Genomic DNA, 24,806 nt, shown 5'->3' on the forward strand with positions numbered 1-24,806 from the left:
TTTAATGTATAGTACAGCTAGGACCTCGTAAAAAACATCAGTTTCTTGGGAGATTATAGTGTCTACTGGACATTCACTCTCTAAGGCCAAGTGTCTTATGTGTATGCATTAACATTAGAAATGTATACAATGAGTAGTATTTATTGTTATTATTTCAGAATATACTATCTGCTTACAATGAACACATGGGGTGGGGTAGGGTTCATATAAACATGGAAAGATAAACCTGAGCACAACTCTCAGTTCACTTGTGAATCCCAGTAACTGGCATACTGGCAGTGGAGGAAGAACATATCTGTCATGGCTGATAGCCATTGTTTGTCCTAACCGCCATAAATATGCCATTGATAACCTTATCTCTTCCCACCATTACCACCTTGGTAATGTTTCTAGCTGGTCATTATAAGAACTGCTGTTTCATTCTATTTAGGAGCCTGAGTTTGCTATTTCTCCTCTTCCCTTCCTCTCTATTTTTCCTTGTGTGACATGTCTTTCAGATTGTGAGCCCATATCTTGTTTCAGTTGACTGAAAGTAAGCTGCTGGGACAGTATTTTGGGCTGAAGATAAAAAGGGGATAAAAAAATAAAGAGAGAATTAATTCAGGATCACTTGGTTCTGGGGAATTTATTTGACTGGATGGGTCTACCCAGCCATGACAGTGATTTTGAAAAGCCCACTTTTAAGCCCTGGGGGAATTATAACTGGTCTAAACTGGGAAGGTCAAATAGGTGAAGAATTATCACTTTTCTTTTTGCAGTCCAGTGAGTAATGTTTCCTGTAAAACCAGTCAGCACTAAGTTGCCCCTTGGTGCCTTTTGCATGAAGGGATATGCAGCACCCTTAACAGATTATATTTCCCAGGATTCTTTGGGGGAAGTTATTACTGCTAAAGTGGCCTTATTGCTTTAAACGTATGGTTTGATTATGGTCTAAGCTTTTAACATTTTATGGCCAGGTAGAAATATAATGAATTCCACCATAGTGGAGAGGACATGGCCAAGCCACCTCTGTACCTGCTCTGCCTGCTCTACAAGAGTTATGTGTCACTGGCATCTTCTGGGTTCCTGCTCTCCATTCGTAGGAGCTTTTTCTTTTTAAAGCCGAACTTGGGCTTGATAGCCCTTCAAACAGAGAATGCCTTCATAGGAAGGGCTGCCCTCTGCACAGCAAGACAGATGTGGGAATAATAAGCCCAGAACTTACAGGTTGCAGTTGGACAATGACAGGGCTTAATTTGAAGCAGAACTCACAGGAATCAGAGCTTCATCTTCATTTTCCATGATGATGCTCATCCTAGGGATTTATTTCCATAACTTGCATCACTCAGCACAGCAAAAGATGATGCTATCTGGATCTTCATAACTGATAGAACGTGTTCTATGCTTCTGTGTTCCCTGCAAGAGAACTGCTGCCCCTTTAAGAAAGGCTTTGGAGAAACTTGGTTCTGTTGCAAAGAATCCTTGCATAGTGGTAGTGGAGAGGGAACAAATCAGTGTTTTTAAGTTTCCTTTTGCTGCCTCCTCCCCTTCTCTTCATTTTAAGTAGTGAAAAGAAAATAATGGAGTTGTGCAGGGGAAGGTTGCAGTTACATAATAATCACATTATGTTTTATTTTGATCAGGAAATTTTATTTTAACATGATTCATTGTGAGATGTTGGGCACTCTAACTGTCTGCATTCTGACAGTTTTCCTGACACTGCCTTACCTGATGATTTATGCAACCTTTCACATGACATAAAAGCCACTTCTGAGAATCTCATTCCTGTGCAAATTCCTTCCAGAACAAATATGTTTGTAGCCCCTTTGACCCAGGAAATGGCAGGGTGAAATTTGGGGTGGTATTCTCAAAGAATCATAGAATTGCTGATTTGGAAGGGACCCTAAGGATCATCTAGTCCAACCCCTTGCAATGCAGGACTCTCAGCTAGATCATACATGACAGATGGCTATCCAACCTCTGCTTTTATAAACCTTTGTGTTTTCATGGGGGGATCATGGGGGAACAGAAGTGCACATGTGCATGTGGGACATTCCCTCTCTCCCTCCCCACCCCTCTATCTGCCTTAGTCTCCCATCAGTAAAATACAAATAAGATTCACCAGCAGTGAAATGGTGCTTGGAGGAAATACACTGATGTTTGGCTGTGTGACAGTTTTGTTAAGACTCATCTTTAACAGAAAATAGCTGGGAGAACTAAAGTGGAGAATTGGCTTGGCAAGAAAGCTGAAGTGATTGTCTTTTATTTATTTATTTGCAAACTTTCAAAATCTCTTTCATTTCACAATAATGAAGGTTGGACAACCATAGTTTGAATGTATATAAACATTTGAATTCTGAGTTCAGAATTTGACATCCACAAGGGAAATTATTTCACCTGTTTAGACTGGCTAAATGAAATTAATATATATTTTGCTAAATTTCATTATCAGGCACTGTCAGATCATGTCAAATGCTGATGGCTACTGCATGCCAGCTTCAAGATTCTGCCAAATGTTGACAGCTGCCACTGCAGAATCCATGAATATGAAATGCTGATGCTGAACCTTAAATATTATTGGAATACTTGTACACACAAAGAGAGAGGTTGCCCAGAGAAAAGCTAGAGGAGCACATTTGCGGGGAAGAGATCAAATTAATCTCAGCTCTAGCTAGATTTACAGACTTCAAATCATTCTGGTTCAGAGGATTTTTAAAAACACACACATTGAGATGGGCTGGGCTTGTCTTACCTCAAGGCTTCTTCACATGTTACACTGAAGAGAGGTACAAGCTGTCTCTACAAATGTGCAAGTTTTTGTGTGAAAAATTTGTACAACTCAACTACTGTGTGCCTAAGTACACAGACTTTGCACTCATTGAATGTTAGATGTGAATGACTGTACTATTTTGTACACAGATGGTACACTCATTGAATGCAATATGTGAACACTATTATTGTGTATGATGTGTTAACAAAGCTTGGTCAAGGGAGAATAACTTTAACCCTCTACTTATAATTTAACTTCCACTGCTGGGTATCTGGTGTACTAACCCAACCATTAACAAAACTTGTACTAGTGATTACAGCCTGGCAGCAGCACTGAATAGCATAGGGACACATAGTGGCATCAAATTATTTGGAGATAATGACTGGATGACTGGTCAGTGAAGGTGTTGGATCCTGTGTGGAGTTGTCAACTGGAACTCTGAAACTAGGCTCATCTGTTACCATTCTTGGCTAAGATGTAAAGAAAAATGCTTAGTATAGCATACCATATAATATTAACTTGGAGTTGTTTTTATAAATGCGTGCATATATAAAAAAGAATTCCTTGATGCCAAGATCCAAGTTTGGGGCAAGTACTCTCTGATGAGAGTTTAATTAATGCATGAATGGCATCAAGGAATGCCTCATACCACACACTCCTTAGTCACTTCTCAGTAATGGTTGATTTCAGCTTTTGAGTATGGTCTTTAGGAACAGTCAAGGTGCAATTGTGTTTGGCATACTGTTTGGTTATATGCTTGTTTGTACTTTTGGAACCCAGTGATGTCCATTTATGATTGGGATATCAGCATGAAATCAGACCTGCCCAGGATCACAGTATTCTGTTGCGAGTTCAGCTATTAAGCCGACACCCCAGTTGCTCCCCCTCCTGAAGTATGTTTCCTCACTCACAAAGTTACACCAAACCATTCACTACAACCTTTTCTTGGGCCACTGACTCAGTATTGCCTATCCTACTAATTAATGCCATCATTTGTTTTCTAAAAGACATACCAGCAACAAATCAAGGAGAAATGACTTAAATATGATTTGGTTAACATTCTCCGCAACCAACATCCAAAGAATGATCTGAAAAGGTTAAGCAATTATTTGACATTTTTTTTAAAAAAAACTCTGGCTAATGCAAAGTAAAAGAAACTGGAGGAGACAAAGCTATTTCTGAGACAACAGAGGATATTCAGTTTCTGCCAATGGCTTCCTCTAACTATTATAGGTGGAAATCAAAGAAGGAAAATATATCATTTTCAAACCATTGATTTTCTATGCTGCAGCTGTAACGCTGCCAGTTTCTTTGAAATATGCTATTGCAAAACCTTAAATACAATATATTATATTGTATTATTCATCTGGAATTTTGTACCTCTTTGATATGCTTCCTTTGCAAATGCTTGGAAATCCACATAATTTAAATAGGTAGTTTTATTTTACATTTTACAAAGGTACTTCAAATAATATGACTATTCTAAAATAAAAGTACTTCAAGAAGTTTCACCCTGTTGGTGTATTACTGCTGAATGGCACACACGGAAATCAGGTTTTTAAGTCTAGTGATTGATAAATCAGTCAATTTCCAGTCTTAGGTTTATTCATAAATCCATTCCAACCTGTTGCAACATTAATATGTAATTTAATTTACTTCAAAGCCATTTTAAAGTTATTTATTGAAAAGTCAATTTCAAATCCATAACCTGAAATTGTATATTCTTGGTGTTAGAAGTGCAACTGCAGGGATCGTTCAGTATGCAATTTAAGGGTTAATTCTCTTAATCTTAAAATTAACTCACCGAAAGTGGGACAGGTGCAGATGTTGCTTAGCAACCAGGCATATTGACACAATGATTGTTGAGGTAGTGTGTTCTTTGATTGGCTGAATCATCCTGAGAGACGTTCTCCTCTCTTGGTGTTTAGTTGAAAGTCTCCCTGCTACAAACAAGGCCTGAAGTAAACAAAACCAAACCTTTCTGTTCCTTTCTCCTCAAACTATACCAGGTGCTTTGCTGAGTTTCCTCAGTAAAGTTTTAACAAGACTTTTCTCTCTGGACTCTGTCTGTGTTATTTAAGTGCCTTTGCTAATGTCCAGGAGGACAAGGGCAAAGAGGAAGATCCAGTGTTGAATGCCCCTTGCTTGCGACCATGGAAACATTCACAAGCCTTGCCATAAAAAAAACACTTAATAAAAAATATGTAAAAAGACAGAACCCAAGAGCACTCTAACATTTTTACTTCCACCCTGTTGGTGAGAAACTGTCAAGGATAATCCATCACAAGGATTATCCATATTTGGTTCTCCCCCCTCCCCTTGCCTGCTGTTGTCATTATATTTCACTTAAAATAAGCTTTTATAAATGCATTTTATTTTTTAAAATACATCTTGCAGATCTCCTTTGCAGGCTGTGCTCTGTGTGCCTTCCACCACCCTCAGTACTTAAAGTATGATAAGTGGCAATACAGTATAGAGTCTTCTCTGGAGTGAGTTCCTTCCTGGAGAACTCTTTCCCTTTGGTAGTTCACTTTGCTTGTTCCTAAGGTCTTTTTAGGTTCCACACCAAGACTGAACATCTTTCAGATGGGCTTTGGGGTTGCTCTGATAATGCCCCCCCTACACAATTTGTGTTGCCCTGATAATTATTGCTGATTGATGTTGTGCTACTAATTAGTACTGTATTTAAAACAGCAACAACATACATTTTATATTGTGTTTATAGCTTGGGTCCCATAGTGGCTGGTGGGCCAGAAAGGGGTGGTGTGGTGTTGTTGCTTACCTAGCTTCCCAATGCAGAAGTCACTGCCAGTAACCAAAGGGGGGGGGGCATTCAGTGGAAAGGTCAGTGCAGTGTGGGCACAGCAGTAGGAGTGTCAATTTGGCTCCAGCACTGCACACTGCATACATAGCACATTGCTATCTCTTCTAAGTACCAGTTGAAAGCAGCTTTATTTTCTTCTGCTTGTAACAAATCCTAATGTTTAGGTCTGATTGTGTTTTTATTGTTAGGCTGCTGATACCTTAGTGTTTAATTGTTTCTGTGGCCTTGGCTTGTTTGCTTGTTTACTGCCAAGCTGTCTTGGGTGGCTTATGCAGAAAGGCACAGTGCAGATGTCTTAAATAAAACATCAATATTTAGAGAGCATTGCTATTTGTAATGATGCTATGCTCATTGCCTTGCTGAGTGCATGTCTGTGGGTCAGTGGAGAGGAGGGCTCATAAACTGCAGGGATGTTAGGATTGCAGTGCTTTGCACATCAATGTATGTTTAATAATGAGCTTAAGTTTGCCATCTGAAGTACCCAGGACAGGTCCTTCTGCATGGTGACACTGAGGATCTGGAGCTCACTACCAAGGGGAGGTTCATCCTTCTGCCTTGTTTCTGATCTTGAGATAAAATTTGCTGACCCCTATTCAAACAACTGTTAGAGTCTTCTGATTGTTTGAGGAATGGCTTGCTCTGGTTTCAGCTATTTCTTTACTGCTCAGCTGATACCATGTTTTATTTTCTATATGGGTGGTTTATTAAGCTATCAATGGAAGAGAGTATGGAGCGAGTCCTCTGTCCAGATTCTTTCCTAACATATTGCCAACTGGCATTCTTCATCAACCATACTTTTCTTTTTCACTAGGTACTTACGTTACCAAAGTGACAGCCACCGATGCGGATGACCCTGTTTACGGAAACAGTGCCAAGCTCGTCTACAGCATCTTGGAGGGACAGCCTTACTTCTCAGTTGAACCACATACAGGTGGGTGCTTCTGAATGCTAACTTCCCCTGAGTTATATGATATGTGAGGAGCGCGGCTTCCTGAATGCTGCTTTGCTTCCTGCATTTCAACATAATGTGTAGGTAGGTGGCTGTCAACATTAGTCAATCTGCAGAGCGTAAGTATCTGACTCATTTCCCATGGCTGCACAGAAAGACCTGACAAAGTACAAAGATAAAAAAGGAAGAAGACTGCTTACAAATGTTGTTGCAGTAACTGAGACTGAGATACCAAAAAAGGTGAAGTGAAAAGCCCACTGTTAGTGGAAATATTGCAACATATTTTAATAAGATGTTGTTCAAGTCCTCCAAACAGAAGCAAAACCTATTGGGGGGGGGTGTTATGGGTGTGCAAAATTTATTATAGGTTGTTAAACCTTTCTTTTAATAGTGCCATAGAGTATGTATATACACACTTTTATACACTAGGTTCTACATTCTAGGTTTCAACCAGGGTTGGGAAATCTCGGACCAGGGACTAAAAATGACCCCCTAAGCCTCTCTGTTAGACTCTCTGGTCACATTGGTGTAACATGGTTTCCAGTGGCAGGAGCCGTGCGGAGGTGTGTTGGTGGAGGGAACTGGATAGAGTACGCATGTACATTCAACTGCCTAATAGCATCTGCATTGCCCAGGAGATCGCAGCCACAGAGATAAGTAAAGAATAACCCCAATTGTCTGGAAAGGTTACTTCCTAGTTTGCATGGAGAAGCCATTTTCAACAGAGCCCAGCATCAGAAGCACATAGCTGTGGGTGTTGTAATTTTGCACCCATAATAGTTTTGTACCTGGGACAACAGCCCTTGTGACCACCATGTTCTGCCACTGTCTGGTATCTTCCCACAATGCCCCACCTACACATCATCTCCTCAACCACACTCGCCATCATTGTTCCCGGCTTTGCATTTTGGTGGTTTGTTGGTTTCCCCCCAGCTTGCCTAGATGGATAATGTGTAGAAACTAGCCTATTGCATAATGGTAAAATTTACATTATGCCCAGCTTTGGCTCTGACTCTGCCCCGTGAATGCTAGATGGTTGCTAAGAGGGAATTGTGGCCCTTGGACAGAAAAGCTCTGGTTCAATCTTTGGCATCTTCAGTTAAAGTCTTTCTCCCTCCCTTTTTTCTTTCTTGTGTTACATAAATAACCCCCCCCCCCCCCCACACACACACACAATTGTCCAGTAGCACCTTAGAGACCAACTAAGTTTGTTCTTGGTATAAGCTTTTGTGTGCTTGCACACTTCTTCAGATACACTGAAACAGAAGTCACCAGTCCCTTATATATAGAGGGAGGGTGGGGTGGGGTTTTTCTCAGGAGGGTAGTGGGAGATGGGTGATTGACTCAATGGGTATGGTAAACCTGTTGACGACTGTTAACGACTGCAATTAGTCCTACAGGAAAAAGCAAGGGATAGTATGCAGATGATTAGCATATGTAATGAGACTGGAATCCAATATCTCTATTAAGACCAGGTGTCTACATAGTTTTCAGTTTAGTGATAAGTTGTAATTCAGCAACTTCTCTTTCAAGTCCGTTTCTGAAATTCTTTTGTAATAAGACAGCTGCTTTGAGATCCTGTATTGAATGTCCTAGGATATTGAAGTGTTCTCCTACTGGCTTCTCTGTCTTGTGATTCCTGATGTCAGATTTATGTCCATTTATCCTTTGGTGTAGGGTTTGGCCTGTTTTTCCAATATAGAGAGCTGAAGGACACTGCTGGCATTTGATGGCATACACAATGTTAGAAGATAAGCAATTAAATAGTCCTGAGATGGTATGTTTCATGTTGTTGGGTCCAGTGATGGTGTTGTCTGGGTGTATGTGGCAGCAAAGTTGGCATCTGGGTTTATTGCAGGCTCTGGTACCAGGCTCCTTGGGGAAAACACGGGATAAATATCCCATGTTTTGCCCAAGGAGCTCAACATGCTGCATCTTACCCTCACAACAACCCTCTGAGGTAGGTTAGCTTTATGATTAACTCACCTATTCTTTTCTGTACTGAAGATGGCTCTTTCACCTGAGTGGAAAAGGATGATGGGAATTGTAGTCCATCAACACCAGAAGGGTCACACGTTCCACACTCCCAGCCTAACTTTCCACAGTAGCTCAGCAGGTTTAACACCAGTGTGTACCAGAAGCCATAATGACTGACCACTTGTCCCAGCATCATCTGTATTCTTCAGGTACATAATTTAAATCCGAGAGTTACTGAAACATTGCACTGAATTCAGACTCAGGCATGGCCAATACCACCCTGGTTCCTCATCCACTAAGTGAAAACTGCCAGATGCTTGACAACCCTTTGCATTTTCAGTCCCAAGTAGGCAACAAAAAGGAGGATTGTTGAATTATGAATGCAGTGCACAATAGTTCCAAGGCTTTATATTTTGGAGACTGCTGAAATATTGAGTAACCTTAGAATGGAAGCTATTTACCTATTGTGACTTGTATTTTAGGAAGCGTTACAGTTGGGCCCTATAAATTATATGACCTTCAGCCCAGTTAAAATTTGTCTGTTTAAGCTCTCAGTAGTGGATATGTATGGGTGCTTCTTTTGTGTTGGTACTGTTCGCTCTCTGTGTCTTTCTCTCTCATTATGCTGTCATTATGATGTGTTTCATTTCATTTCACCTATATTACATCTAGGGATGGGTGAATCTGTCAGCGTTGGTTTCTCTCAGTTTCTCATTTTTCCAGTCTTAAATTCTGTTCTCTACATTTTCACATGACTTAAAAAAAAATGTTTTCCTGAAAATATATCTTATTTTTCTCTATGTGTGTTTGTATGCAATTTTCCCTACATAAACATTTTTGCAAAAACATTTTGTTTCACTAATATTGGAATGTATTTGTTTCATAAATACATCCAAAACAATATATGAACTGAAACTCAGTGATCCTTTGAAATTTGCACTCAGAATTATGCAAATTTCCAACCAAATATATCCAACCAAATAATATGCACACAAATCCATATATTAGGGGAACGTGTTAATAAAAATGCATACATTAGCGAAAATAACATACAAAATTGCATGTTATCATGGGGATCTGCTTGTATATTAGTCAAAACTGCATACAAATATTGGTTTATGAGGAGAACTTCACAGTAAAATACTGATAAATTTTCATGAGGATTAAAAAAAAAAAACTCCAAACAGCTGCAGAATGTGAAGAAATGAATTTAAAAATGGGGAAAATGAGAAACCAAGAGAACAGAAACTGGCATCTTCCTCCATCTTTATAGGACAGGTGTTATGATGCAGCCTAGAAGAGAACATCCTCTCCCCTCCACCTTTCTGGGCCTATGAGTTTTCTCCTTGAGTCTCTGAAATCATCTGCCCTGAGTCTCTGCCCCAGAGAATACATCCAAACGCCACTTGCCAACGCTTCACTTCTCATTCTGGAAAGCAAGGAAATGAGTTAGGAGAGAAGCAGTGATGGCTGATGCCCATTGAGACTGGTAGGGTGGAAGGCAGACAACTCAACAGAAGGTGGAGCCAGACTTCCTCCAGTTTAATCCTCATCCCTCTCTCATATGAGTTCCACAACACTGAGACTAAGAAGGAAGAAGTGAATAGCCAGAGCCACCCCTCTGGCCTGGTTGTGTGTAAGAAGGCAGGCAGGTGGAGGCTTGCTGAGGGGTGGGGCAGTATCCTGTTTCCCTAATGGAGAGTAGGCCTCTCTAGCCTCTACTGGAGAGTAGGTCTGGAGGGAGAAGGGACCAAGCCCATTGGTTCCTTCAACACTATTAAAATAATTATAAGCAACAATTTAATCTGGATCCATAGCTTACACAATTTATTCAGAAGCGGAGACACTGTTGGTCATTTTGTCAAATACAGTGGTACCTCGGGTTAAGAACTTAATTCGTTCTTAACCTGAAACTGTTCTTAACCTGAGGTACCACTTTAGCTAATGGGGCCTCCAGCTGCCACCACGCTGCCGGAGCACTATTTCTGTTCTCATCATGAAGCAAAGTTCTTAACCCGAGGTACTCTTTCTGGGTTAGCGGAGTCTGTAACCTGAAGCATCTGTAACCTGAAGCATCTGTAACCACTGTATTTTCCATGAGAGCTGAACACAGGAATAATGAGACCACTGGTCCATCTCCCTAAGAGTTGTGGCCCTCTGGGGTTTCAGACAGGAATCTCTCCCAGTCCTTCTTGAAGATTGAAACTGTATTTTTTAAATAATAATAATAATAATAATAATAATAATAATAATAATAATAATAATAATTATCATCATCATCATCATCATCATCATCATCATTATTACTACTATTTGTACTTTGGCCATCTGGCTGGGTTTCCCAAGCCACTCTGGGCAGCTTCCAACAGAGATTAAAATTACACTAAAACATCAGTCCTTAAAAACTTTGTGCATGCAAGGCAGGCGCGCTGCCACAGTGGTATACCACTTCCCTAAAATTCTCCAACGAGTTCAGAGGGAGTGGGAAAGCGGGGGGGGGGGGGGAATGTGTCAGAAAATTATTTTCTTGCACCTGTGAAGTTGCATATAACTATTTCCAAATCAGGATCACATTTGTGTTTACTCGGGAACTCTATCTAGAAAGCCCAAAGCATAAAGGATGTAAATAAATCTTCAGAAGACAATTTTGTGATGTAGAATTCAATCTGCCTGGAGCTATTTCGAACTAGGAATATAAAGCCCTTAGATTCAAGCAGTGTGCAATTCGTTACTCAAGGAGCCACCTGTTTTAGAGCACAAGCACTTAAAAAACCCCAGCTTGATGAAAGAAATATGCCTCCAGATTTCTTGATAATCTGAACATTTGCAAGAAGTGTATATGATAATATCTTGTATGCACCGTGGACACTTTTACGGGTTTTATGGTGCAGTTGTTGGAAAGCCAGGACTAATAGATCAAATGTAGCTACAGTTTCCAGCAGTTTGTGCCATTGTAAATTAAACCGTCCCGGGGCTGGCATGCATAAAACATGTAAATGATGTAGGATTCTACGTGCATCTCTTGGAGTTTAGCAGTTTGCAGTTAAAACAGTATTGTTGTTTACAAGAGCAGGTGGAATAGGTGCAAAACATGTCTGGCGTTGAACAGGAGCCATAGCTCAGTGCACATGCTTTGTGTGCTGGAGGTCCCAGGTGTCGGCATGTCCAAGTAGGACTGGGGAAAATTCACTGCCTAAAGTCCTGTAATATTACTGTAACTCACTGTGTACAACGATGAGCTAGTTGGGCCAATGGTCTGAAGTGGAATAATGCAGCTCCCTAAGATATCTGGGTTTGAGACTGCTTCTTGCATGTAATTAGATGTGTGCTTTTTAGAGCTGTGGATCTTTGAAGCACAGGAATACTAGCACAAATATTCTGGATAAAGTGACAATAGGCAAAAGAGGGAGGCATGTACTGGTTGAGGGTCAAACCATAGCTCACCGAAGGAGTATCTGATTTGTGTGTAGAGGATACCATGTTTAATCCCTAGAATTTCCAGGTCAGATTGAGAAAGACTCCCTGTCTTAAATCCTGGAGAGCAGCTATCAGAGTAGATGGACCACACTGAACTAGATGGACTTATTGTTTTCATAGAAGATAGGGATTCTTAGCATGAATGAAAAGGCCTTTGGCAATTTGCAGTAAAATATACTTCAATAATTCAAGCAAACTAGACTGGCCAAAAATAGCCCAGTGAGGACTAAACAAGCTTAATGCCCACAAAAGATGGAATAATAATTGGAGTGAATGGGGGGGGGGAGTTGGGGCAGCAAAGAAAAGATGAATGGAATGAAGTATCATTGAAAAGGGAATGGCTGTCTGTCTAGCCTGCCAGAATCATGAGTAGGAGCACTCTACACTGCAACATTTCATTGCAGGTAATGGCCAAATGGACTGTGCCTGCAGAAGGAAGCTGACCTTATTGAAAGCTGTGTCTGGAACTTCCTGCTGCTCATGGAAATAGGGAAAGTGAAACAAAGTAAACACATGTGTGAAGACAACGCCTTAGCAATCTAGCTCCAGCTGATTTGGTCTTTAGTCCCCTGGGAAGCAGGGGAATGGATGCGTGAAAAAAACTCTTCTGGCACATAATTGATTTCACATCACACATCCTGGCTTTGCACAACTTCTCAAGTACCCCAATGGGATCTTGAATATGTCTACCTCATGCATCCATGAAGGGAACATCATATGCAGCACAGAGGGGATGTATGTGTGTGTGTGTGCGCTGTTTCTCTCTATTTCAGACCTTACCTTGCTTGAACTTTAGAAATCTCTGTGAATCTCCACAGGCCCTGATTGTATTAAGCACCCTTTTATGTAGCCTAATTGATAGCTCTATCATAAGTAAAGAGCGCTAGCTGAAGACTTGCCACATGTGATGTGCATTGGTAGAGATAAGATCCCATTCCTTCCTACAAACTCACAGTCCTGCTACTCTATGGCCCGTCCCTATACTTCTATCTATCCACCAATCATCCTGACCAGAGCAACTATCAAGGATTGACATAACTGGAAATTGCTGATGGGGGAGGCTGACCCCTAGGAGATGGTGCCCCTGCACATAATTGTGGCTCAGATTGCAGGCCATTTACTTTGTCTTACAAAATTTCAAATGAGCGCCTATAGGAACATAGCAACCTTGCTTTTTTTATCGGTCTAGAATGTGAAAGAGTGTTGGAACAATGGAGCACAATGTTGAAAGTAACTGTCAACATACAAATGTACAAATTTAGAAAATTGTTCAGCATTGTTATGATAGGTGGTGGGCTTAGATACCTTCAGAATCCCTTGAGGGGTGCAATATGTATATTTATGTGCTGTGCATGTGGTAACTCTTAGAAACAGTGAATGTGATAACTCTTAGAAACTCTTTATATACAGTCAAGCAGTATATAAATTTGTTAAATAAAAATAAAATAAATGAACTCAATTCGGCACACTGATTTCTGTCAGTGAAGAGTATGTCATTCAGCGAGAGCTGTTTGATAGTGGAGTAGACTCCCTTGGGAAGTGGTGTTCTCTCCTTCCTTGGAAGTTTTTAAGCAGATCTGTCATTGCTGCTTTTGGATTCCTGCATTGCAGGAGGTTGGACTAGATAACCCTCAGTGTCCCTTCCAACTCTACAAATCTATGATTGTAAGTAATGTTGCTGGTCTATTATTATTATTATTATTATTATTATTATTATTATTATTATTATTATTATTATTATCTCACCACCACAGAATAATATCCTCCTCCGCCCCACTCTGTGTGGTTGCAAACACAACCACAGGTTTGTAGCCCTGCCGTTGTTTCATTAATGAGAAGGCAAAAACAAACAATACTTTAAAAAAGATTAACAGCTTCTCAGGCAGGATAAACACACTCTGCAATGACACCAAATTAGTGATGTATCTTACAGTGGCTCACATCATTACAACCTCCATAAATCGCTACCATCATCTGCCAGTTTCTTATGAAGCTCTAACTTATTTTTTTTCCTCTGTTGAGAAGTTGTCTTTCTAATATTATTTATAAAAGCATGCAAGTTTTGTTTATTCTCTAATAACTCACTGACTTCTAGTCCCACTGTAGTCCCCTACCCATAGTTGTTTTCTAGAAGTTCAGCGGGAATATTTATTTTTCACCTAATGTGAGGTGGAGATGGTCTAAATCAAAACAGTCATTATTACAATTGCAATTACTGTAATGGCACATAATCTAAAGTGGCATCTTGTTCTATAATAGAGGCATGGCAGAACAGCAACAGGAACAACAACAACAACATCCAATTGTATTTAACTAATTTACATTTCATAGGAGTTTGCTGAAGTAATTGAACCCCTGTGCTATTGCGTTTCTTTTGAGTTTTGGGATTGTAGTAAGCTGAGACTAATATGCAAAATCAGACACAGAAGAAAGCAAGAGTTCTGTTCTGCCATTCTAAGTAAAGGGAACAGATCTGAACTAATTCCAGATTAATGTGTGGATCAGGATGCAATTATCCTTCAGATTTTATAGAATTATAGATTTGGAAGGTACCTCAAGGGTCATCTAGCCCAACCAATGCAGAAACTTTTCATACTTTTTCCAAATTTCATACATTTCCAATTTTTTTACACGATTCTTAGCTCAAAAATTATCAAATGTGTTTAAAATGTGTATTTTAAGAATAAAATATGAAAATAAATGTGAGCATTGAGAAAGGTGATTGATTCATATATTTAATTCCTATATTTCTAATGTAATGCTTCCAGTTCATCTCCCATGTGCCTCTATTTAGAAAATTCTATGGAGTTTTGACAACTGCATCTTGAACAGAATATGATAGAACTGTAGAATCTGCAGAGTAGGACAGTTCAAATGATCAGGGCTAGAAATAGTAATGTCCCAGTGGAAATTGAAATTTGGGGTGGGGGAGAAATATACACAAGACAGTAAAATGACAAATTTGCAGCATGACCATTTGCTTGCAAGTACCAGTAAGTCCTACTAATTTTAACAAGGCTTATTCCCTAGTAAGTATGTGTAGGCTTGCAAGTTTTGTTCATTTTGGTAGAAATACAACTAGTAACTAAGTATGAAAGAAGATGGGAATGATTCTCCATTAACCACAGGAATAGTATGAATGAGTTTCACCCTTCCTCAGTCATTTTACAATCCCTTAAAAAATGGATTTCTACCTTAAGAACATTTGCTCATTCTGATTTTGCTCTCTATGCTGTTGAAATGACTACCATTAGCCAACCATATTGTGTTCAAAACTATTGTACTGATAAGAAAGAGAGAGAGAGAGAATGAATAATTATTGGGGGTGAAAGAGATCATATCTGTCAGAGCTGCCCTAGGTCCCAGCTCACAAAGGACCAACGCCAGATCGTTGTTATATAAAACAGATTTTATTGAAGCTCAGTTTCCTTTTCACAGCCGCGGCGCGCAGCTCTACGTCTCAAACTCTAGACCGCCGAAGCTCCATCTGAGTCTCCTCCCCCCAGACACCAGTTTAAGACTCTAGCCTTGCTCCACCTCTTCCTCTGCTCTCTTCTCCTCTGGGCCCGCCTGTCCGCTGGGGTCTCGCCTCTCCTAGACTCTTCTGACGCAGAGTCTCCTGAGTCCTCCCCCTCCCTCCGGCGGGCTTTAGGACCTGGTTCCCCATCCGGGTTTCCTGCTGTGCCGCGCGCCTGTACATTCGAACTTGGCGCGCGCGCCCAGCCGGCCACCTTCCTCCTGACCGTTACACTGCTCCTGTCACTGCTTCCCCCTTCGGGGAGGCTAGCTGCACCTGACTCTCCCTCCGTTCCCTCACTCTGCGATGGAGGCGTGGCCACCTCTGACTCATCCTCTCTCCCTGCTGGAGGAGAAGCTGGCCCTGATACATGTGACTCTTCCCCCTCACTACGCTTTGGTGGAGGAGCTGGTCCTGCTCTCCCGCTGCTGCTTTGGGAGTCCCCGCTGGCCCCTTGCTTCTGGTGTGTCCCCCCTGGGACCCCCCTTGCCCTGGCCATCGGCGCCCCCCTCTGGGAATCTTCTGATTCGCTGGAGAGACTCATGGAATCTCTCGGGCCGCTTTCATACTCCCCTATGCTGCCCTCAGATTCTTCCCCTTCGCTCTCCATCCCCTCTCTCCCCTGTGTCTCTGCTCCTGAGCCCCTGACAATATCAAATACCAGAAATAGCTACTCAACAAAGAAAGGTTAAATAAGAGTTTGTTTGCTGTGATTAACCACTGCAAGAGAAAAAACTAGGTAGGTAGACATTAGCCTATTTGTTAGATTCTGATCATGATCTTATGTCCACAGTAGATGCTTGCTCTACTGTGACGAGATCATAGAATTGTAGATGTGATGTGAGTCCCTTTTTTGAAATTGTACCAAGAAGTACAGAATCATGAGTTATTTGGTCTTCTGTAAGCTGCATCCAAATTGGCCTTGAATATTCATGTGGTCCAGATATTAATGTGCTTTTTAGTAGACTTGTAACTGAGAGACCTGTCCTCAGGTAAAACCCAGCTCATTAGGAGTGGATGGGTGCATTGCACATAAATGAACCCACATCTCCAAGGACATTATGGGAGCTGATCCTTAATTGGAAATATTGTTTATGGATATTAGTTGGACTTGCTGCTAGATAAATATATTCTTGCAAACATGACTTTCTTTCTGAACATATTAACAGCTTTGTACCACCAGTACTGCCTATAGGGAGTGGCCTGTTTTTTTCTCCTAGATTCCACTTTATTTATATTAACCCAGGGGTGTTTACAAGGTCATATTTGCAAACTCATTAACTTCTAGCAATGCCCTAAGTTACATCTGAGCAAATCCATTAAATGCTGTGTGGTTGCACAGGTGTGCAATTGAAACTGTATACCATGAGACTAATCTGAACATGAAACTAGTGTATAATGAGGAAGCCTGCTTATTAAATGGAGCACATTAGAATGGGGCTATCCAATCTGCAGGAGCTAAAGTTTTCATGCGGAACTGGGCTTAACCTATAAAGCCCTAAAAATGTAAGGCTCAGGCTTGCTGGAGACTATAAGGGTTTTCTTCTTTTTAAACTGCCAAAGTAATACTAGCTTCTCTAATTAACTTCAGATTCCATAATTACTGAGGATCATCATCTGGATCCTAAAGGCTTTTCCCGGGGGGGGGGGGGAGAGAAACTTATATATAAAAAGGCTACTTCCAATTAAGCACCAGTTTCATCAATGTTCTCTTGCAATATAACTTGATTATGAACTGGGTTTTACTTGAGCACATGCATTGCGGCCCCGATTGATGAAATATTTACTGATATGAAAGGATTGTCAAATAACCTCTAAGCATAGGTGTGCTAGAGTTGTTGCACTTTGTATAGAGTAGAAAATAATTTTCTCTGCCACAAGAATGAGTTTCAAACCTGTACTGCAAAACTGTCTTAATATCGTTACAATTAAATATTATAGGATACAAAATAACACATTGCTCTTAAACAAGCTAGCAATGTGGCCCAGCCTTCTCTTTAGACCTTATTGCAGTTCAATACACTTTTCTCTCTCTGGTCCAAAAGAGAGAACTTAAGCAACTTGCTTAACATCTCCGGCATGAATAACACAATATAAAAATCATATCCTAAGTAGTTTGCAAATTCTACCCCACCCCCTTTTTAAGGAACCACTTACAGGGACAATTACAAATAGCCGTGGGTATACAAGGGTACTGTTGCTAAAATTCCAAGGTCTTGCTGATCATTCTGATAGCTTCTTCCTGAAGCTGTTGGTGGTCAGGGTCAAACACCTTGAATTTACTTGCTCCCTCCCATGGTATTCTCCCCCATATGATTCATTTTAGAGCAATGGTAGTCAACATATTCTCCAGATGTTGCTGGACTGCACATCTGATCATCCTTGACCATGTTTACTGAGGCTGATGGGGGTTGCAGTCCAGCATCATAAAGGGTACCATGTTGGCTACTCATGCTTTAGAGCATTTGGTTTCAGGCAGAGGGCTAATTAGAAATCTGAAACAGTACCACTCGGACTTGCCAGCAATCTCTACTAAGCCTCTTAGTTAGCTGGTATCTTGCTTCTCATCCTCCACCTTGCAAATAGGCTTTATCGCATAACATAATTCAGTTTCATTCTAATAACTGTCAGTATACCACTGCTATTGTTTAATATTTATTATGATTCATATAGCATCATCAGAGATCCATGATGCTTTACAGAGTACAAAAGGACAGGTGTCGGCATCAAAGACCTTATAATCTAAAATTTAACATAGGGGAAACAATTGAAGAAGGGGAGAGAAGTGGTTGCCTCACTTCAAAGAAGGATATTGTACAGCTGGAATAGGTTCAGAAAATGGCAAGCAAAATGTTCAAGGGGTTGAAGCAGCTCCCCTATAGTGAAAGGTTACAACAGTTGGTGCTTTTCAGTTTCAAGAAAAGGTGAGTAAGAGGTGGCCTGTTACAGATGTATAAAATTATGCCTGGCGTGAAGAAAGCAGATCAAGAACTGTTATTCTCCTTCTCTCATAACACTACAACTTGTGGGCATCCAATGATGCTGAATGCTGGAAGATTCAGAGACGGGAGGGGGAGAGAGAGAAAGTACTTCTTCACACAGCGCACAGTTAAATCCTGGAATTCACTCCCAGAAGATGTAGCAATGGCCACCAACTTGGATGCCTTTAAAATAAGATTAGACATGAAGCATAAGGCTATAGGCAGCTACTAGCTATGATGACTGTGTTCTATCTTGACTGCTGGAGGTGGTATGCCTCTGAATGCCACTTGCTGATAATCACAAGCTTTCAGGTTCCCCATGATGCATTTGGTTAGCCACTGTGAGAACAGAATGCTGGACTAGATGGGTCATCAGCCTGATCTAATAGGCTCTTCTGACATTCCTATTTTCTTGTGAGTGGAAGGGTAAATGGGGGGGGGGGCAACCTTTTTATTTGTGTGATTTTTGATCCCTGTGTTGCATCTTCCAACTTTGGTTTCTCTTTGTTTCTCATTTTTTCCAATCGTAAATTCAGTTCTACACATTTCCATATCAGTTGGCACTGAAAATTCATGAAAACTTTTAGTATGAAACTATCCTAATATATGCATTTTTGTATACAATCTTGCCTAATATAATGCATTTTTGTATGCTATTTTCACTAATATATGCATTTACATGCACATTTTATTCTAGTATATGCATTTTTGTATATATTACTTTGCTGAAGAATTCCATTACAAAATTCAGAGAAGTGCAGGCTGGCTGTGTTTTGGTTTGCATATACTCTAGGAAAATGTGGATTAAGTGGGTTCAACTTTAAGTGGAAACTGAGTGAAATATCTCCCTCATCCCTAGCTAATTTGCTAGTCTTTTCTGTTATACTGAGATGCATTTTTCAAAAATTCTGCTACCATCCTGACGGACAGACCTTTCAGATAGAAAGACAAAAAGTCTCCTTTTTGCAGGCAATTTAAAATATTTCATAGACAAATCTAACTGCTCTCTCATCCTCCCTCCCCCTCCATCCCATTCTCTGACCTGTACATGCTATTAAAGCCAGGTTCCAATTAAAACAACAACAACAACAACAAATGAAACAGATGAGAAATGAATGAAAAATGAGTGGATTATCATTTGGAACTCATTTGTTTGAATTCTCATTCATTTTTTTATTAATTAAATCAAAAGCAGCTCACTCATTTTGTTTATCATTTGTTTTTAAAATGAATGTGTGGCCTTGATGCAAATCTCTTGTTCCATGACTCATACAGGGATTGATGTCCAGGTACATTTATGTGCTGCCCATTTCTCTCTCTCGAATAGAGTATAGTTTGAATCAAACATATTCAGAAAGTTAGATGCATTATACAATTTTCAGGAGAGTCTATCTCCCTTTCTCTGCTCCATCTACCCTCTTATTCAGTTGGCAGTAAATGATGTGCAAAGTTATATGGGAATATACACATAATTCTATTTGTCTCTGATTATATCAGACAGGTGACACTGAAAATTACTCTTTAAATAAAAGGAGCTAAATCAGAACAAAGTTTCCACATTTCCGAGTGTGTGTTTTTTAAGAGCTATGTGATTGTAGCTTCCTGGACTTCATCAGATGCTCTAGAATAGGGATGCAGAACATGCAACCCTCCAGCAGTGACCATAGTAGGGAACAAAACGAAGTTCTTGTACTAGTGTGCAAGTGTGTGTACTAGTGTGAATAACTTAGACTCAGGATACCTTAAGAACTACCTTAGCCTGTACATCTTAAGTTGTTCACTGAAATCATTTTGGTCCCCCATGGAGTAGAGGAAATTGTGCCTTCATTGTTGAGGGCCCAACTCTGTGAAGCTCTCTCCCAGTAGAACTCAGATAGGCCCTGTCACTGATGAGTTTCAGTCGCCTGGTTAAAAAAGAATTTTATTTCAGGTGGTATTTGCATTGTGAATGCTCATCTAATTATTCTTATTTTTTTAAAAAAATCTGCTGATCTTCATTTAAATTTCTGAAATTTTAAATATTTGAGGTTTAATTTGTATTTTAAGTTTTGTATATTTTCTATCGGTGTAAGCCACTTTGAGACCTAGATGGTGAAAAGTGCAATATAAAAATTTAAAAATAAAATAATCACTAATCACTAATAATACACTTGCCAAGCTCTAGCATTGTTAGTGTTGAAGCACAGTTAAGAGGGAAATTCTCATTTTCTTGCACTGTTATAAAAGGGCTTAATTTGTGCTATTGTGCTAATATGCCACTCAATCGTCTAATGGGGTTTTTGTTGCTGTTGTATATTGCTTGCTAATTTATTTTTATTTTGCCAGCAGGCAATTAACACCTATTTAGGAACATAGAAATATAAAGATTTAAATGAAATATTTTCATGCCTATCAGGCAATCCACCAGATGTTGCTGCAAGACTTGACAGCAACAGTCACCTATTTGGGAAACCATGAGGAGGAATCCAAGCTTTCCTACCAAAAACAGTACAAACTGGGCAATATTTATCTTATGGGTGTAAGTAATATAATTATTGCCAAACTCTGCATTCAACTGAATAGTTGTGCAAGCTCACAGATTTTTTCCCCATTCCTCCCCGTCATGTGCCCCATAGCCTTCCCATGTAGGGTGAAGAGATGGTAGATTGTTCCATCAGCACAAACATTTCTGCTAGCCCAATAGTACTATCTCCTTAGTGCTGGTTTGAATGCAAACCTAGGCTTTTATTATAGTATTAGATCCAGCACCAAATCTGACCATTGAAGGAATGCTAGCCGCCTACTCGCCCAAGTTGCCAAGCAAGGTCTGAGAAAGGAAGAATGAAATAAAATGATGAGAGAAAGGGACACTGCCATTTACTCCTTTCTCAATATTCCCCCAAGCCCTGCAGTTTAAAGGTAGAGAAGCATATATGGACAAGCAAATATTTTGGCCATAAACCATACTTAAACATCTCCTTAAATTGTCCCCTAACATTAGAGTCTTGTTTTAAAGGTTGCTATTTATTATTCTCATTATTCTCCTAAAATGGCTATTGGTGTCATATTGCCCAAGAGCAAATAAAACAGAGGTAGAATGAGATTTACTTTTCAAGGAGCTCTTAAATTCATACTCAGCAATTTGCCCAATCTGTCTCAGAACCTGAATTGGAGAAAATATACCCTTGTGGTCTATGTGACTGAGTTTTTTTAAAAGGATGTATTTTGAAAAGCAAACACTGGATTCAAAAAGGGGGGAATTAGATGGGGGAAAGGGGAAGAGTCAACAGTGGAAGCAAACATGGAAATGGAAAAGCAGGCAAAAATAAGGTTTTAAGTTGTTTATTGCAGGGGTTGCCAAATGTCTGGGGTCTAATGGGCACATTTTCAAACAGGAAAGACTGCCGTGGACACCACACACACACACACACACCCTGCAAACAAGTGCACAATGCGAACTATTCTACTAGCTACAAAAGGATTCTTCTTTCGATCTTAATTTCAGTGAGGGAAGAAGGTACCCTGTGGACACCAGAGAAGGTCTCTGAAGGCACCTAGTTGTGATCCCTGGTTTCTTGCCACTCACAGCAGCCTGAATAGTTTGTTGGAAGAGGGGAGAGACCTGTCCTTCCACAAAGCTCTCTGTCATTCTGCATACAACAATGGAAGTACACAGCCATACAAGGAAAACTTCCAGATGTTGATATCTCTCTCACTGAAGATGGGTGAACTGCAGTGGCTCACATGCCATTGTGTTGAAAATTAGCGGGGGCATCTCTGCACCCCACCTCCACACGTTAGAAAATATTTCAGTTAATTCTGAGCAAATCCATCCATCTATATCTATCTATATATCCATCTATCTATCATCTATCTATCTTTCATCTGTCTATCTATCATCTATCTATCGTCAACTGCTTTACCTAGAGGAGTGATTAGAAAGAATGTCCCCTGGAAACTGATGGGGGGGAGCAAAACTGACTCCAAATTGTACCATTGAGGGTGGCAATAAGTTCCTCTGAGAAGAGTGGACTCTCCTTCAAGTTTTCCCAAGAGCAGCCTTTCAAAGGAGGGCATAAACTATCATATCTTCCCCAGCTTGGATTTTAAGCTGAGCTGAAGAAGAATTTGAGAACTTCACATGCTCTGTTCTCCTTTCAGCCAAGCATTGACAAACCGCTAAAACCTGCTACCGGATCTGAACCTACCTAATTTTGCCATCCTCTTCCTTCACACAGAGCATAGTTAACCTATGGAAATCACTCACACAGCAGGCAGTGATTGCTTCCAACCTAGATGACTTTAAAAAAGAAGCCATTTAAATAAAATCCATGGAATAAGGCAGGCTTCCTCAACCTCGGCCCTCCAGATGTTTTTGGTCTACAACTCCCATGATCCCTAGCTAGCAGGACCAGTGGTGAGGGATGATGGGAATTGTAGTCTCAAAATATCTGGAGGGCCGAGGTCGAGGAAGCCTGGGATAAGGCTATCAATGGCTACTAGCCGACTACTATGCTCTGCCTCCACAACTGGTTGCTGGGGACCACCGGCGGAGAGAGAGCTCTTGTGCTCAGATCCTCCTTGAGGGCTTCCCACAGGCATCTGATTGGTCAATGTGAGAACAGGATGCTGGGCTAGGTGGGGCATTGGTCTGATCCAGCATACTCTTATTTCCCTCCTTTTCCTCTTCCTCTTCTTCCTCAACCACTACAGGATCGTAATTTTCACTAGGTTGTTGTTTGTTTGTTTTTTTTTAAAAATGTTCACATAATTACTCCCAGAGCCTATATTGAGTTAGTTCCAGATTTCTGGATTTCAAGGCTTTTTATGTTTCTCACTAATGTCAATCTAAATATCTCTCAGCTATGCCCCAATACAAAGAAATGGGCTGCATGATCTCACTGTGTTACAGAATTGCCACTTTTCAAATAATACTATTGTTAATAGAAGACATGAATAGTGTATAATTGTAAATGTTTCCACATACACAGAGTCATCCAGCTGAGAGCTCCAAGAGGATAAGCTCCTGGATAGAAGTGGGGTTTCCCCACCCCCTTCTTCTGCTTCTTCCCATGCCTGAGAAAGAAACCCCTGGAGCACAGTGATTTTAAAAGCCCACTGCACTGGTGGATTGAATTCCCCTTGACACTCTTAACGCTTCACTTATTACTAAGATGATTCCATAACTTGAACTTCTTGCTCTCTTTTCACAGACAAATGATTTCATTTAAGAAATGATTCAAAAACTGGATTAGTAGGGGGCATCCCCTCAAGAAAAACTTCTATAGTGTTATGAATTTGGCTGCTAATAGATTGATCACCTAGCAACTAATAAAATTAATAGCAAAACATGCACTTCCACACCCACACTAAATGCTCTTTGATTACTGCAAATCTGCTGCTTTGGAGCATTGCACCCACCTGAGATTGTGGAACAGCCAGTTTTCTACCTGTCCTCCATTTTTTTAAAAAGTTTTTCTTTGCAGGAATAAGTATTGTTTAAAAAATAATCCATCATTTATAGGCTGCTTTAGAATTTATTTAGAGATTCAGTTGGTGTGGGGATGAGATTAACTTATCATTGTGAGGTCGCTGAGGATGGCCTGGGTGTTTTTTCTTTCCATTAAATACTTATTGCAGCCTCCCTGGCTGTCAGCACTGCATGCTCTAAAAAGGCCCCATTAGAGGAGTTATATCACAATGTTTTTCTTGAGCTGCCACAGAAGAATGGGAAGCTGGGGAGGCTGACTACCCAAACACCAAACATGCAGAAGGGAGGGATGGAGAATGCACAAGAGGGGATCTTTTGTTAATACTGAGAACATAAGCCCTGATGGATCAGGGCTGGTATTGAATAATAGTATTTAATGCATTTTACCCAAACACATACAGCTTCAGGAAAAGCACCCCTACTACTCTTTAACCTGTTCTTGGTCAATTGTGTGTTGCCCTGTAAACTTCCTCTCTATTGTTTGTCTTCTCTTTCTTTCCTTTCAGCAATTATTAAAACGGCTCTTTCAAACATGGACCGGGAAGCCAAAGAGGAATACACAGTGGTCATCCAAGCAAAAGATATGGGTGGGCACATGGGCGGATTGTCTGGAACCACCACTGTGACAATTACACTCACCGATGTCAACGACAACCCTCCGAAATTTGCACAGAGTAAGTGGTGCTTCTGGTGCTAGCTTACCTTGTTGACTATATTGACTTTCCTAGAGTACCTCTCAAACACTGTCCTGTTTGAATGCTAATACAGACAATGCTTGTTTGCAATAAAAGTGTTGTATATGGGAAATAGAAACCAGATGAAGGTTGTTTGATTGTTAAATATATCTGTTGCTAAGTTAGTT

General features: G+C 40.4%; 1 protein-coding gene across 5 annotated transcripts in view; it reads left to right on the forward strand.

Annotated features, from left to right (window-relative positions):
* CDH8 (cadherin 8) overlaps positions 1-24,806 on the forward strand; it is a 231,140-nt gene that overhangs the window by 113,089 nt on the left and 93,245 nt on the right. For all 5 annotated transcript variants that reach the window (XM_028739646.2, XM_077931723.1, XM_077931724.1 and 2 more), the window contains 2 exons: positions 6,385-6,504; positions 24,451-24,618. In XM_028739646.2, coding sequence (XP_028595479.2) covers positions 6,385-6,504; positions 24,451-24,618 — 288 coding nt within the window. The remainder of the gene's footprint in view (positions 1-6,384; positions 6,505-24,450; positions 24,619-24,806) is intronic.

The sequence above is a fragment of the Podarcis muralis genome, chromosome 7 (genome assembly GCF_964188315.1).
Source record: "Podarcis muralis chromosome 7, rPodMur119.hap1.1, whole genome shotgun sequence".
In the NCBI taxonomy this organism is placed as follows: Eukaryota; Metazoa; Chordata; class Lepidosauria; order Squamata; family Lacertidae; genus Podarcis; species Podarcis muralis.